Source organism: Chenopodium album, chromosome 15 (genome assembly GCF_948465745.1).
Source record: "Chenopodium album chromosome 15, dcCheAlbu1.1, whole genome shotgun sequence".
Lineage (NCBI taxonomy): Eukaryota > Viridiplantae > Streptophyta > Magnoliopsida > Caryophyllales > Amaranthaceae > Chenopodium > Chenopodium album.
The window spans coordinates 44,063,631-44,081,311 of NC_137848.1; the positions used below are offsets into that span (position 1 = coordinate 44,063,631).

The 17,681-nt window shown below is 34.6% G+C and overlaps 1 protein-coding gene and 1 non-coding gene across 2 annotated transcripts; both read left to right on the plus strand.

Annotated features, from left to right (window-relative positions):
* Positions 1–501: 501 nt before the first annotated feature.
* Positions 502–6,545, plus strand: LOC145582299 (uncharacterized). The gene is made up of 3 exons (XM_081639298.1): positions 502–1,503; positions 6,059–6,138; positions 6,233–6,545. The coding sequence occupies exons 1-3, from the start codon at positions 613–615 to the stop codon at positions 6,324–6,326; spliced, it is 1,065 nt and encodes a 354-aa protein (XP_081495424.1). The 5' UTR covers positions 502–612; the 3' UTR covers positions 6,327–6,545.
* Positions 6,546–14,916: 8,371 nt separating this feature from the next.
* TRNAQ-UUG (transfer RNA glutamine (anticodon UUG)) lies at positions 14,917–14,988 on the plus strand. Its single transcript has one exon. It is a non-coding gene; the product is annotated as a tRNA-Gln (tRNA).
* Positions 14,989–17,681: the final 2,693 nt, after the last annotated feature.

Genomic DNA, 17,681 nt, shown 5'->3' on the forward strand with positions numbered 1-17,681 from the left:
CGCCATGGGTAATGGGGCGGGGGTGGATTTTAAGTTGTACCCGCCCCACCCGCCCCACTTCGTACCCGCCCCATCCCCACCTCATACCCACATATACTTTTATATTATTTTATAAAAATAATTACGTGAAATAAATATTAATTATAATATTTTGTACTACACTTATGTTATAAACAAAAATGTGTGTAATATTAAGAATATTTTTTTTAATATTATAATCCGTATTAATTATGTAGGATTGTGTATTTGAGACACGGAAATTTGGTGGGTCTTGGGTGGGGATTAGGCGGGTATTTGGTGGGGATTAGGCGGGGATGGATATCCAAGTGGGGGGTGGGGCGGGGATGGTTTTGGAGTTGTACCCGCCGGGGCGGGGATGGGGATGAATATTAGACCCGCCGCGGGGATGGGGATGGGGATGGGGATGAAAATGATAGGTGGGGATGGGGATGGGAAGGCCAACATCCGCCCCGCCCCGCCCCATTGACATCCCTACACACACCTACACACTTCCTTTTTCTTTTCTTCGCCTCCGCCCCACTTCTCGCTCCCCTTCTTTCTCTCTCTAAAAACCCATCACTTTCTCTCTCTTCAACCTTCTTCTCTGCAACAATGGCGAAATACGGCGAAGGAGACAAGCGTTGGATAGTACAAGACAGACCAGACGGAACCAACGTCCACAATTGGCACTGGGCTGAAACAGATTGTCTTGAATGGTCTAGAACAAAGCTCTCAGATTCTCTATCCAATCTCACAATCTTATCCGGGGAGGGAAACCTCTTCGTGAAGATAACAAAGCTCGAGAAGCTTGAAGGCGAGGCGTATGTGAACATCCGAAAGGGGAAGATTATCCCCGGGTACGAGCTCGCCCTTACCCTCTCGTGGGAGGGCGAGGCGAGGGACGATTCAGGAGTTTGTGTTTCAAAATCAGTCGGTAAAATCGAGATTCCGTATATCTCCGATGAGAATGCGGATGAGGATCCGGAGGTTAGGGTCAGTTTCGACGATGATGGGGTTGTTGGGAGAAGGATAAAAGAGGCGTTTATTGCGAAGGGTAAGCCGGTGGTGTTGGAGAAGGTGAGGGAGTATGTGGAGAGTATGGCAAGAGGTGGGCCGTGTAAGGAGGAGCTGGAGGTGAAGAAGGTGGCGCCCAAGGCGGGGGCAGGGGAAGGTGAGGGTTCGAAAGGTGGGGCGGGTTCGACACCGGCTGTGGCGGTACCGAAGAAGAAGGAGATGAAGAAGAGTGAGGAGAAGAAAGGGTTTAGGACGGTGAAATTGAGTGAGAGGTTTCGGTGCAGGGCGGTTGATTTGTATGAGATATTGATGGATGAGAATAGGTGGAAGGGTTTTACTCAGAGTAATGCTAAGATTAGTAGGGAGGTTGGAGGAGAGTTTAGTATTTTTGACGGCTCGGTTACTGGGACTAATGTTGAATTGAAGGAAGGGAAGTTGATTGTTCAGAAATGGAGGTTTGGGAATTGGCCTGATGGTGTTTTCTCTACGGTAATTTCATTTCTCTCTCTCTTTTTTTTTTTTTTTTTTTTTTTTTTTTTTTTTTTTAAAATTTTTAATTTTTATCTATTTATTTATTTATATTTTATATTTTTGAGTTATGTTTTTTGGGTAATCTCATTTTTTCTATGTTGATGATTTGAATTGTTTGATTGTATATTGTTGCTATTTATTGATGATATTTGATTTTCATCACATTTGATTTGTTGTGAACTTGTGATGTTAATCTGTGTTGATTGGAAATGGTTTTTTTTTGTTGGATTTTGCTTCAAATCTTGACATGGGTTTTGAAATGGCGGTTCGGAATTTATACTGTATAGTATAGGGTATTGATTAGGACTTCGGATGTGTAAATGTTTGATTTGAGTTTGTCTTCCTTGTTTGATCATATTTGTCCAGCTCTGGTAGATAGAGATGGATTTTTTTTTATTTTTTTATTTTTTTATTTTACTAAATTAAGTAGATCACTTGTATTATCCTAAAGCTTTGGAGTTGAGGAAGAGGAGTTAAAGTTGCTTGTGGAAAAGTTTGAGGTTTTCATTTGGTTAGATGGCATGTTTTTCTAGGAAAGATAGACATAATACGAGAAAAGTTTCCGCCTTTGAGTAAAGGAGTTACTGATCATGATGAGCAGGAGAAAGTTTTGCTTCTTACATTCAAGTTCCTATTCTTTTGCTCTGTTGTTGTTAACTAGATTTTCTTGAGGCATTGAATCTAATTACTCAATTGATAGTTTCAGTTGTATCAAATTGATCAAAGGCTTATAGTAATGTGATGAGTAAGTCTACTTAGGGCAATTAGTGGAAAAAAAAGGTGACTTAAGGGGCCATCGGTAGTTATAGTTTTCCCGCATTGAGGGGAGATTACATTGCCTTGCTTGGCTCTTAATGTTTAGGAATATTTTACATGTCAACTAGTTGCCTGAATTTTTGCTACCTCTGGCTCCAATTAAGTTATATCAGGTATTGGTTTACAATTATGCTTTTTACGCGTGTGTTAATATTGTATATTCACATGTAAGTTTGGCTTTTTTGCATAGTTAGATATACTTTGTTTTGCGCCTTGTTTGGATATAAGGAAAGGGAGGGAAAAGAAAGAAGGGAAACGGAGGACATTGTCTATAGTCTGGATAACAATTTTAGAGGGAGAGGGAAATGGAGGGAAAATTTTCATTAGTTGTTTGAGAATAAAATCTTTTCAAGTTTGGAAAGAAAAACTAGTAAAGTTAATCTTCTTCTCATAATCAGACATATCAGACTCCACCAATTCCTTCTTCCGTTGCATTGCTCACTCCACTGTTGTTTCCCTACTTCTGCCATTATCACCCTTAAATTTCACAATATATATATCCCTTGATTTGAATAATTGAGTCTAATTATGCATTACGAATAATAGCGTAGAAGGGAAGTGATTGAATCGGGAAATTAGGGTTTCAAAATTGAGGGAAAAGAGAAGGGAATTAAATTGGGGAAAGTGATGAAGAAATGAAGAGAGAGAAAATGTGGATAGTTGAGAAGTAATCTGTGAAGAAGATTAATCCCTTTTTAATTTATTTTATTCAAATTTGTGTATTTATTCTGGGTATTATTTTTGGGAAATCGCTGATGTTTTATGGGATTTGAGGATATTGAAAGGGATGATGGTACAAGGGGGTAGTTTCCATTCCCATTCTTTCCTTTTCTCTTTTATCTAAATAAAGGAGTTGGATTTCTTCCCTCCTCCGCTCCTTAGCTGAAATTGTATCCAACTTAATGATAAGGGTCTCTGGTTTTTGCCCCTTGTCCGGGGGCAGTTTTGCTCAGTCAACTGTATTAAGGACTGAGAGTTCCTCGTCTGAGGGGCTGAGGGAGGGCATAGAGGTGGTGTGTATAGGACTGACCCCCTTTTTGTGTGTGTGTGTGTGTGTGTGTGTGTGTGAATTTCATTTCCCTTGGAGTACATTTATAGTTTTATACTAGTACATTCATATCAAGGGAACACTTTTCAATTGTATGATTTTATATTCTGAGTGGAATTTGAAACTAAGGGTTTCATATAATCTTATGGCATGTCGAAAACTGATTCTTAAAAAGTGGGGTAAGTACACACTTTGCTGGAAAACCAGGGTTAAATGTTTAATTCTGTCACTGACATCTGACCAATAATAAATGAGTGATTTGTGCATGACTTATACCTAGAGTCAAGTCTTATATTTTTACCTCTTTCAAAACAAGAGTAGATTTTAAGATATTGAAATGTAAATGAACCTCTTCCTACAGGGCGCTGCCCTTACTTGATCAAGATGAGCCTTAAGACTTGTTGACCTTACAAACTTAAGACCATTGAAAATGCAGAAACAGCTTGAATTTGTACTCTTGATTGAAATTGGTTCAGAAGGGCACCTTGCCTAGATAGAAATCATCATAAAAGAGTCAGTGCTAACTGCTAAGTGTGAACACATTAGCCCTTTCAAACCATTCATACATTTAAGCATGTGCCCCGTACAACACCTGAAGCATAAATATATTCTCCTTTTCCCTGGAACCCCTTGATTATACGGATACCTTAAACAACTTGTGCCGGAGAAAGACCTTATCCCAAGCAGTATTTTGGATATCATAAAGTGACCTGCCAAGCTCAACTCTTTGGTAACTTCAAGGTGTTAAGCCTGAGAACTGAGAGGATGCCTGAAACCTCTTGACTAGTACAGATGCCCAAAATAACTTGTAGAATGACCTTATTCCAAGCACTATCTAGAATACCAAAAGTGACCTGCCAACTGCCAAGATTAGTTCTTTGTAAACCTGGAGGAAGCATGAGATCTGAGAAGATGTCCTGAACTGATTTGAAACTAGAGAGTAGGAAGTCTATGTAATTGAAAATTTCACAAGTTATGATAATGTAATTGGAAATTTACCCTCTCTAGAAAATTCCATTCCATGCTAGCCCATAAATATGGATCAAAATAAGAAAATATACTGACCTATTTTCTGGCGTGCATCATTTATTATCTATGAGAACCTACGTACATTAGATCGGCTCAGCACAAGTCATTAAGTCAAAAGGGACAAGGGAATGAAAGAAAACCTATGCAAGGAGATACACTAAAAATCTTTGAAATATAAGAGGAAAAACATGAGTGAATGACAGTTTATATAAGTTCCGATGTAGTTGCACCCCTTTTTTTACTGAGATTACTAGAAGTTTCATTAGCATTCCAGCAATGCTCATCTTTTTTAAGGATAGAGTGGTTTAAGCTGAATAGATCATATTTAAACTATGAGGGATCCATTTATCTCTATAAGAAGTCGATTAAGTGGCTGCTTTTAGAGAAGACTAGGAAGATGGCACAGATGGAAACAAAGGTGATTACATTATTACCCAAAAAGTATAAAAATTGATGATTAGATAGCTGATAAGCTGAACTTTAGCCAAATAGTTTCTTTTTATGATAAGCCGGAGAGCGAAATTTTGATTTTTATTTCTTATTGGAAATGGATCTGAAATTTTTCCACTGTCGAGATTTCAGCTTCCTGGTTAATTATGCTATCCGTATTTGGTTCCTAAAATACTTCGTATCTTGCAAAACAAATGTATAGAAATTAATTCTACACCTGATGCTAAGGAGAATGGGGCAGTGAAGAATCACTAAGCAAGCATAAACAGTTTTGAGTTTTGACAAAGAAAGAATTATCCTATGAAAATGGCAGAACATTGAAATCATGTGCTGGACTAGAGAGTTACAACTTACAAGTTATTTTGAGCTATAAAATATTTCTTAGTATCCTTCTCAATTATCTGTTTACTGCAAATCAGACATTAGCTCATTGCAAATGCCAAACTGACACAATCCTTTAAATCACACGACCACAAGAGATCTAATAGTCTGAGAATACATACTCTATAGACCCACTTGTCCACCCCAATAGCAAGATAAGAGGTAATACTATTCTATTGAAGCTTATATTTTGCTGAAGATCATATTGAGAGTTTAAAGCTAAACTTCAAGCCTGTTCCCTTGGTAAAATTGATTGAAAGTCTATATTTTTTGATACCCAAAGCCCCTATAAATTTAGGATGTTGAAGAAGGTGTCACCTTATTTCACCCTATGTAGATCATGATTATGAATTGCATTGCGATTACAATAATTGACGTATATAATTGAGTATCTTACTGATAGCTGTTGGGATCTTAAACAGAATAACGTGATTGTGAAAGTTTGAGGTGGGCTGAATTTTGAACTACTAAATAGAGTATACATTAATATGTGTGAAACCGCACTTTAATGCTTTTTTGTATGTGGTGTAATTACTAGTCTTGTTGTTGTGTGGGAAGGGGGATGGAGAGGATTTTGCTGTACCAAGTATTATAATATTGTAGCATTTTGCCCATTGTTGCCATTTAACATGTTGATGAACAAGCTAGCAGTGCGAGAACCTCTGCAACGAGATTCTGTTGTAATACTACTACGCATTATTTTATTATTGTATTTATATTTTACACCATACATTTAATTTTTGATTGATGTAGTCTTTCTATTGATCTCATAATAATTGGTGTATCCAGGTGAAGCTGACATTTGAGGAGCCAGAATCTGGTGTCACTGTGGTTAAGTTGGTTCAGACTGATGTTCCCGAGGAAGATAGGTTGGTTGTAGTTTAGGGTTTGTGTCTGTCTAATATATTGTATGTATGCCCACTGGTTCTTGATAGATTGATGGTATGCTCTTATCTGATGCAGATATGGGAATGAAACTGTGGTGGAAAACACAGAGAGAGGCTGGCGAGATCTTATCTTCCAAAGGATTCGAGCTATCTTTGGCTTTGGACTTTGACCACTCAGCTAAAAATATTCCTTTGCCATTTCAAGTGTAACACACTCATTGATATATTCCTTGTTGTTTAGCCATGAATGTTATTTGTTGAAGTGGCTGGACTATTTTCAGATGATCATGAAAGTATCGTGGACAATATCGTGTCTCCATCTGTCATATTATCATGTAACAGTGATTCTTTTCAGAAGTTTTGAAGTAATGAAGAGGCTCTTCTCTTCTTATTTTTGTCGGTTTTCTATTTCTGAATTGATGCAGCTCATTTCTTTCAGTTTCCTCATTTTTGATAGCTTAACTACTGCATAAACCCCGATAGATGAGCATCTTTTCTTCTATTTTCTGTGTTTATTATTAGTCTACACTCTACACCCTGATAATTGGGCATCTGAATGTTTTTGACTCATATAACTATGAGCATAGAAGGGAAGGAGCTGATGTTTTTGCTGCCTAGTTAGAAATCCTTTTGTCCTAACAAGCTATGGTCAGTATAAGGGGGCGTTTGGTTCAAACAATGGTATGGGTTTGGAATGAGGAATGAAACCTGGGTGGTATGGGGTTGGAACTTGATACTTAATTTCATGTGTTTGGTTTTTATCTAGGAATGATGGTTTTCCTTTTAATTTTAAACCTAAAGGTATGGGTATGAGCCATACCCACCTCTTCCCTTGGGTTTCAAAAACCCATACCTTAGGGGTTTGAGGTATGGGTTTGAAAAATGAAATTTCAAGAAACAAACACAAGGTATGGGTTTTGGTCATTCCAAATCTATACCTTATACCTAATATGCTTGAACCAAACACCCCCTAAATGATCCAACTGTTGAAACTGAAATGGATTGGATACCTCGTGCCAAAGTGTGCCCAAAAAATGTGTTCAGTATTCCTGTATAAACTTGAGCTATGTTTTTGTTATTCCCTCCATATTCTATTGTTACGTATTGACTTTGGTGGTTATCGTGTAGAGACTTTGACAATAAAATGTACTACGTATTATAAGTGATTTACAATTGGTGCTTCCAGATCCTTGACCTCGGCAGGTTGACCAGGGGCCTCCTCACCTTGCGGCAGGTGTTCCGGAGTCTTGAATATATTTGTAATAAAAAATGCGCATTTGAAGATCGTGAAGGTTAGTATTACAACAGAAATGGACTGGAGGAAGTATTTTGGAATTACATTTAATCCTATAAGGCTATTAAAAGTCTATGCAAATATAATTCTTAGAGGATTTTATACTATAATGGTTTGGCTTACATTTTGGAGCCAAAAGTAAAATTCAAATACTCCCTCCGTTTCAATATCATAGTCCCATATGGAATCAATTACATAAAATAAGAAAAAAAGGATATTTAGAGTCTAACATTAAAGTAAAAAACAATTCATAAATAGTTTTGCCTTATTTAAATATTTTTGATTTTTTTAGGAAACCGTCAACCATAATTGCATAATTTAAGGGAATAATTTCTTTATTTAGAGTCATGTCATCAATTCACAATCAATTAATTTAACCAATTCGAATTACAATATGGTGCGTGATTTATGGATGGAGAAAAACTGGAATATGCAGGCTCTTAATGTTTTGTTCACTGATAGGGAGGTTGAAGCTATTTGCTCCATTCCTATCCCTCTATTTGATCGGAGAGATGGATGGGTATGGCATTTCTCGAATGATGGTAGATATACTGTTAAAAGTGCCTACAAGATGCTGTCTTTGAGGAATGAGCGTGAGAAGGCATCTACTTCTGGTCGCCATGATGACTTTGACTGGAATGCTCTTTGGAGTGTGGATGTTCCTCCAGAGATGATGAATTTTGCACGGAGAGCTGTTAAAAATGGTGTTGCTACACGAGTAAATTTGCAACATCGAGGCATGACCATTGATAATATGTGTGGTTTATGTGGGGAAAAGAGTGAGGACAGTCTTCATATGCTGATTTTCTGTAATGAAGCAAAATTAGTCTGGCGTCTCTCCCCTTTGCGCTTGGAAGTTGACAGGTATGAAGGAAATAATTTTAGAACTTGGCGTGCATCAGTGAGAAGTAAGCATAAAGACCACCAATGGTGGAGTATTTTTTGGAGTCTCATTTGGGGTTTATGGCTTAGGAGGAATGCTTGGGTTTATGAAGGAAAGAAAAAAGATGTTGGTGAGCTTATTCAAAAGGCCGTGGGTTTGGTGGGAGAGTATGTGCAAGTGTTAGAGGCGAGTAGTATCGAAGGGTCGGTTCGGCCTCAACCAAATCAGTGGTCTGCTCCTAGTTCTGGGATAATCAAAGTTAATTCCGATGCGGCTGTATTCAGCAACAAGTGCGTGGGATTGGGAGCTGTGATGCGGGGTCATCTTGGTGATGTGGTGGTCTCCTCGTGCTTAAAGGTGAGGGGTGCTTTTGACGTGGATGTTGCGGAAGCTATGGCTATGAGGCATGCTCTGAGCATCACTCTCGAATCTGGCTTCATTAAGCTTTGTCTTGAAACCGATTGCCTTAAGCTCTACTCTTGCTTGGTGAAGTCGGATGCTAGTCTTTCTTTTTTTGGGTCGATTGTTCATGATATTTTAAAGCTTTCTAGTTCTTGTTTTTCTTGTTCTTTTTCTTTTGTTAAGAGGGAAGGAAATCGAGTTGCCCATAGTCTAGCTTCTCTTTGTAATAACTATGGGGAGCTTAGAGTTTGGATGGAAGATGCTCCTGCAGCTGCTTTGGAGTTTGTATTGGCTGATATTAGTCTTCTCTCTACTTAATAAAGTCTTGCATTTCCCGTCAAAAAAAAAATAAAAAATAAAAAATAAAAATAAAATAAATAAATAGTTTTGCCTTATTTAAATATTTTTGATTTTTTTAGGAAACCGTCAACCATAATTGCATAATTCAAGGGAATAATTTCTTTATTTAGAGTCATTTCATCAATTCACAATCAATTAATTTAACCAATTCGAATTTAATATGTATAATGTAAGAAATAAAAACTAAGTTAAAATGGAATACATCCAATATGGGTAAATTTTTTAAAACGCCCAAAATAATATATGGGACTAACAAATTGAAGTGGAGGGAGTACCAAGTAAAAATAAGTGAAGAAAAATAAGTGAAGAATGATGTTTCGAGAGTAAAGATTGTTTATTAAAATACTCGTCCCACTAAGAATTGGCTTTGTTCTTTTTTATCTTCCTAATGTATGTTCTAATTAGTTCTTTTTTGGAAAATTTTCAATGGTGATCCTCGAGTTTTGCTATATGGAAATGGTGATCATCTTGAAATTAAATTAATTTTTGGGTCCGTTTTACGCACGGGCTGTATATAAGTTACGGAGTATTATTTATGATACAAAAATAACTTTTACAATCTAGTAACACTGCGCATGCATGGTGGTTATATAAAATCAAATAACTAAAGCTTAAATCCTTGTTATAAATTTACATTTAACATCAAATATGAAATTAGAATCTATTTCTAAAAGAGAACATTTAATATCTTAAAAGTGTTTATGATCTTTTGACATGTTAGCAATGCCATACAATATGGGTTTTCCTGAATATTTTTACACCCTTTGCCCTTTCCTTTTCTTGCCATTCAACTTTTCCTTCTTTGAACTTTAATTTATCTCCTTTCAATCACCATTTTTATCGTAGAACAGATTTTGCACAACATTTTTGGAGATATTTTTGTCAATTTTATTAAGGGAATTCAAATGACGTCAAAATTGCTTAATTAGAAATTTATATTAGGAAAGGAAAAAGGGTAGATGATAAAGGGCCAATGAATTAAATAACACATTCAATTAAATTGAATTTGAAAGATGGTCGGATAAGAGGAAAAGATTAAGAAATTCAATATGTTGAATAAATAGGAGGTTACAAAATTTTTAGAGCTATTATTATGTAAATGGGGAAGATGGAAAAGTTCTACAATAACTAATGACATATAAAGAAGGTCAATAAAAGAAAAGGATTATTAAGAAATTTAAAAGAAAAGGACACGTGGCAAAATATTATACTTCATCTGTTTCATAATGTTAGTCTTGTGTACTATTTTGGACGTTTCAAAACCCATATTAGATATGTTCCATTTTTAACATAATTTTTTTTGGAATTAATTGGTTGTGGATTGATGACATGACTTTAAATAAAAAAATCTCTACTTTGAATTTTGCATTATGACTTATGCTCCCCCCCCCCCCCCAAAAAAAATAAATAAATAAATAAAAACCTTAAATAAAGTAAACTAATTATGAATTATTTTGTACTTTAATGTTAGATTTTAAATATTCTTCTTTTTTTATTCTATGTGATTGATTCTAAATAGGACTACATTATGAAACGGAGGGAGTAACGAAATGTAGAAAGAAAGGACACGTGGCAAATAAGGTTTGTGTCTTTAAATACTAAATAAAGATACTGATTATACAAAACGACCTTAGTTAAAATTTTTATCCCACTAATAACCTTATTTTATTAAATAGTTGATTAAAATTAACTAAGTGTAGACACCTGATTGTGTCTCCCCAAAACCAAACCCAGTGATGAGTACCTTTCATGTTACTTGATTATCGAACGAAGTGAAAGTGTGAAAAGTCTTGTGATGCGTCTGTTTTAATAAAATATTCTTTCTTTCTGTTTTAAAAAATGTACTCTATTTATTGAAAATGTCCAGTCCAATTTAGTTTGGTCCATGATAAGGGTCTAATGATTGTGTAGTTGGATTGGGCTCGAAAAGAGCTTTCCAACGACGTATTATAAACACAATTTCGATGAATAATGAGGAAGTTATGGCTAAAATACTAAATTGGACCTGAAATGGTTTTATGGCCCAATGATCTAGTGGAGGGCCCATTAATTAATATTCCTAAAATTATTAGGGTTGATTTTAATCTTCTAGAATAATCTAGAAGGTTATTTTGAGTTCTAATGGATTAGAAATAATAATTATATCTTTTATGAAAATAAAGAATTCTATTTGGATTAAAACAAATGTTTTAAAGAGATTAAATCTGATTTTTATAGATAAGTACGGGTGTTGTTAATCGAATTTAATTAGATTAAGGATTCCGTACAGGTTTTTAGAAAACGCGTGAATCAACGCGGAACGACAAAATCAGGGCGCAACGACAAGCCTGTCGCTGTCGACAGCGACAGGCCTGTCGCGTCGCGCTGGATCCTGTCGTTCTGGGCAGTTTTACTCCTGATAGGATTCGGTCTTTTTTTTATCGTTTCCGGGCTATTTTCTCTATAAATAGGGTCGCATTTCCCCGTTTTTTATGGATTCAACAATTCACAACAATTCATCATTCATCTTCTTTCTTCTTTCTCTTTCAAGCGATAGCTTTTCTTTCTTCCTCTTTCTAGCTAGCCTTTTTCAAATAAAAAATATCGCATTCACGAGTTCTAGACACACCTAGCCAAGCTCGAACTTGTCTTCGCCCTAGACGTGAAAGGTTGATAATTTCTGAGGGTTTGGTCCCAAATCCCTATTTCAATTATTTAAATTAATTGTTTAATTTAATATTTTCTTGAAGTTACTAACGAGTATATTTTGTTATTAGAAAGAGATACGAGGCAACAAAGTAAGTTTGTTTTATTGCTATATTCTTTTGAAAGCATGTTTAAATTATTTTACTTCCTAGTATCATGTTAGGATGCTTTTATTGCTTTCTAATATCATGTTAGGATGCTTTTATTGCTTTCTAGTATCATGTTTAGGTTGCTTCCTATTTTCTTCTATCATGTTAGGGCTAAAGATTTGATCTTTATTGTTTAGTGACATGCTAGGGTTTGGTATTAATCTTGTTAGTATCATGCCTAGGATCTTGCTATTATTATGCTTTGATGAAATTGGGATTATCATTATGTTGATGATTGTTATTATGTTGCTTGATATTATTATTGTTATTGTTTGATCACGCCCTCTCTTGCAGGTTTAAAGGGAACTTGCATTTGTAATCACGCTTAATAAGATAATTAATAATCTTGTTTAGGCTAATATGATTATAATTCAAGTGATCGCCAATAATAGTTTTGTTTGTGCATTAATATTCAACCAACATAGATTAAACAGGTTTAGGATTAATATATTGATTGTATGTTGATCAGAAAGCGCACATGAATATGAGAAGAATAAAGTAGAGGCCTATTTCTAGGCAGATTCAATCTCTTTTAGGTTGGATTTGTACCTTCATCCCCGAATATCCAGTCATGGTTCCAGACCACTGTGGAGTTAGCGATCTCATGGATCGTTAACCTTTACCCTGTGAACGGTTTACAAGTTCCTAAAACTTGTTGGCGACTCTTTTACTCTAGCTTCCTTCCCTTTGGACGCCACCATGCTTAAGTGTATGATCACAATGGGGCTCAAGTGTGGGATGCTTGAAATATTCCCACAACTAAGGTTAGTTTTTTTTTTTTTTTTTGAAAAAAAAAGAAAAACACTTTAACAAAATAACAACCACCATCCATCCACCCACACCCCCAGCTCCACCAGCTAGCCACCCTATACCACTCCCTTTCACTGTCAACGACCCTAATTGCCCAACCACCTCTAGATCACCGAACTTGGAACCACGACCACCCCCAGACCATCAAACCCAAACCCCGATCACTTTTGACAGTTGAACACATAACGACGACCACCCGCATTACCCATAACTCCAAACCCCGACCCATCGATCCTCCCTCTCTCTCTTTCTTCTTCGGCCTCTCTTTTACCCTCTGTCTCTTTATCTTTTGCCTCCTCCCCACCAGTATCAAAAACCTCAAACCTTAAACCCACCACCCCTCTTCGACTGAAACGACCTAGGTCGGAGAAGGAATGATTAGAGGAGAGGGCGGAGGCGATGGTTTGGTGGTTTGGGTCGTGGGAGGTTTGGCATTTCAGATGAGGGGTGTTCGGTGGCTCCATTTGGGTTGGAGGTGGTGCTAGCTAGGTCTGGTGATGGATAAGGGTGGAGGTGGTAGCTGGGTTGGTGGTTTTTCTTTTTAATTTTTTTTTTAAAGCTAATCATAGTTGATTTATTTTTTTTATTTTTATTTTTTTTAAAACTAAATAATACCCATTAATGTCATAAGTGAGAAAAATTTCTTAATTAGGGTCATTTTGTACAATAAAAAAAGGGAGGTCACCATTTCCGTGTAGTAAAACTTGGGAGTTATCATTGAGAATTTCTCTTCTTTTTTTTCTTTTTAGTTTTGCTTCTTCTTTTATATGGTAATAAAAATTCAATGAGTAATATTAAAAATTTATATAAACCTCTTTCATTAAAAAAAAAAAATTATAAAAACCATAATTTATTAATTTTTTATTGGTAAGCGAGGCCCCACATTCCTTTTTATCAAAAGAGTAATTTGTGGGTGGGAATGCCTGGGTGGTGCCTCGATCCCGGGTTTCGGGAAGCGGCTCCACTGCTATCACTCCCATGCACAAAACTTTTATATAATTTAAGAGTTGTTTTTGCAACACTTCACCCCATCACTTCAAACCCCCAACTCTCAAGGGCCTGTTCAGCATTAGTTTTTAAGGTAGCTGTTAGCTTTTAGACCTAGTCAAAACACTACCTTAAAATAATACTAGTGTTTGATGAATTAGTGTTTTAAGTATCTGTTAGAGGTAAAGGTAGCTTTTAAGTAGCTGTTATTGAAAGCTAAAAAAGATAGCTTTTGAAATTGTAAAGTAGCGTTCAACCCTTTTTTTTTATTTATTTTTTAATGAACTTTTTTTTTCCTATTCTTTTTGACTTAGTATTATTTGTTTTGGCCAACCATAATATCAAAATTTTCTATTTCATATCCTTTTTTTTTCCTTTCATTATGAGGAGTATTTTTTTTTCTATCTTTTTTTTTAAATTGATTATTTATTAGCAATATATGTTATACTACATAATATTTGAAATTATCAAACATATATGATACATAATACGTCACACTAATAATAATAATAATAATAGTAATAATAATAATAATAATAATAATAACAACAACAACAACAACTGTATTTATAGTTTCAATCGCTACTTTTACCGAATACTCATAGTATGAACCGCTAGCTTGACAGCTAACCTCTAACAGCTACTACCTCACCGCTCACAGCTACCTTTGCAGCTCATAGTTACTCAAAAGCTAATAGCCAACAACTACAACTAGTTTTACCGAACAGACCGGGTTCTGGGGAATGGCTCCACTGCTACCACTCCCATGCACAAAACTTTTATATAATTTATATAATTTAAGAATTGTTTTTGCAACACTTCACCCCATCACTCCAAACCTCCAGCTCTCAATTCTCATTTTTTTTTTAAATAACTTCCAAATAACTCCCACATCCCTAATTGTTCTAAAAAATAAATAAATAATTCCCTTTAAAAAAAATTTCTGTAACTTCCACTTATACTGATTATCCTAACAACATACAAAATTACATATAGATATAACCCATGCTAATGCATGGGTACATTCTAGTAAACCATAAAGTCCATAATTTATACAAGTAATAATGACATTGATAAATACGGAGTAACATTGTCAAAGTCAGTTGTGTTAAAAAGGAAAAAAAGGGAGAAAAAAATTAGGAGAAACAGTTAATATTTTTAAAATATAACTGAAAAATGTGACCATCAAAGGTTCTATGGTGTAGTGGTTAGCACTCTGGACTTTGAATCCAGCGACCTGGGTTCGACTCCCGGTAGGACCTTTTAAACATCCTTTTTAGACTTTCTTTTTCAATACAATATGCAAAGACATCCTTTTTAGACTTTCTTTTTCAATACAATATGCAAAGACATCCTTTTTAGACTTTCTTTTTCAATACAATATGCAAAGCCATTTTTGCTTCACTTAATTAACAATTTCAGAACACAAGAAACTTAAAAAAAAAATAAATAAATACTTCCTCCGTTTTTTTTTAGTTGTAACAGTTTGACTTTTACAATGTTCATGTGTTTCACTTAGACTAACTATGATGATTTATACCTAAGGAAAAATTTAGTCTTGTGAGATCTTGTTTTTTTTTTTGCTCAATTCATACTAATTTAATATCAAATGTTTATCATTTTTATATATTGGTAATTAAAGACATTAACGATTGAAATTATGAATCGACGATCGTGAAAAGAAAAGTGTTGCAAATAAAAAAAAAACAGGGGAAGTATATTATAAAATATTAGTATTATGAATCTATACTTGTAACTAATTAAGCACCATGTTACACATTTACGATCAACAACAATTTGACTTTTACATTATTCATATATTTACTTTGACTATATTTACATTTTATCAATATATAAAAATTATATGTTGTCATGTAATTATTTTTGGTTTAGTATTTATCAAACGGTTGACGACGTTTTGTGATAATGATTGGGCGGCGTGTCATTTGACTCGGTGTTCTTTGACAAGTTATCTTGTGTTTTTAGGTCGCTTGCCTGTTTCTTGGAAGACTAAGAAACAACCTACCGCATCTCGCTTTTCGGTCGAAGCCGAATATCGTTCTATAGTAGTTGCTACTTGTGAGTTGAAGTGGTTGAAGGCATTGTTGCTTTCTCTTGGAGTTGTTCATTCGAAGTCTATGCAATTGTTTTGTGATAGTCAGTCGGCCTTGCATATTGCTAAGAATCCGGTGTTTCATGATCGTACGAAGCATATTGAGGTAGTTTGACATTTTGTTTGTGATGAGTTGTTGAAGGGTAATATTTCTACCTCCTATGTTTCTACGAATCATCAGTTGACAGATACTCTTGGACGACAATAGTTTGGGTTTTTGTTACGTAAGTTGGGCATTCATAATTTGCATGCTCCAACTTGAGGAAGAGTATTAGAAGTCGGTTAGTTTTATATATGTTATTATTGTATATTTGTCAAGTTTATCTTGTTAGGAGTTTTAGGCAAGTTAGGCCTTGTTTTAATTGTATTGTGTGTTAATATTAATACAAAAGCTAAGTCGTTTTCTCCAATATTTTTTTTTAGTTTAACATAGTACCAACCTTTTATACTTCTTTTGTTTCAAAAAAAAAAAAAAACCTTTTATAATTCTTACTAATTTATAATCTATATTATTATTAAAACTCTAAGGTAAGGAGTGTTATATCGCCATGTATCTTTTTTTTTGTGTTATTGCGCCACATCATATTCCAAGCTTGCCACATAATTGAAGTGTAGTAATGTTTAGTCTTCTTGGAAAACTCTTCATTGGTTTAACCTCCATGTATTAATATTTAATTAATTGAAAAACTCTTCATATGTATAACCACTACTCTATTTAAATTTCCTTCTTATTAATAATGCAGAATAATATAATTTGATTGAAAACCTTTTCATATATACATGTAACCGCCCTATTTAAATTCCCTTTGAAATCCTTAATAATTTCAAAATAATATTATTTGTACTATAAGAAATTAATCATTACTCCATTTTTTGTGCATTAATTCATAAAATTGCAATAATTAATAGTATATATTGACATCAAAATTTTAAAGATTTGATTTATCATTTTTTCTTGATTAACAAAAAAAAAAAAAAAAAAAGTCAAACCAACTAGTTGACACAAACAACTAACTACGTACTTAAGATCTCATCTTAAAAAAAAAAAAACCACACACACACACACACACACTATTTAAGCTCTCAGTGTCAAACAAGGCCAAAGTATAGTTTGATTAAAGTAATAAATTTATAATAAACCGGGGTATCGCCCAAGCTTATAACTAGTTATAAATATTAATGGTCAAATTTGTGCATTGACATGTATCGGTCAAATTGTTGTGATTATTACAATACAGAGGGAGTACATGATAAGATATTCTGTAACATTTAATTATACTATGTACAACATTTACTAAAAACAATTGATATACATTATGTGCAATAAATATTTTCATTCATTTTAAGTTGTTATCTCTCTATCTTAATGTTCATCACATACGTTACCATTTTCCATTTAACATTCACAAATAAATTTTACCTAAATATCATGTAAACTCATTTGTTACAAACATTATGACATAGTGTTAGTATAAGTAAAATACTTAGTACTCAACTTAAAGCTAATGATGAATAGTGTAAAATGTCAAACTGTGACACTTAAATAGTACTTGCTTGACTTGTGTTTCCGTAGCCGTCTAGCATTTTATTGACTTATTGTCACTGTACTTAAAGATTAATTTAACATGTCAAAGGTTCTATGGTGTAGTGGTTAGCACTCTGGACTTTGAATCCAGCGACCAGGGTTCGACAGTATTATTTTTATTGTGACTTTGTGAGGATGTCTTTTAAACAATTTATTTTTACCTGTTTTAATTTGGCCAAATCTCAGGAAAATAAGTGTGAATAGTGACTTTCATTAAAGTTGGTCTGTTCTTAATGTTAATTAACATAATTATAAAA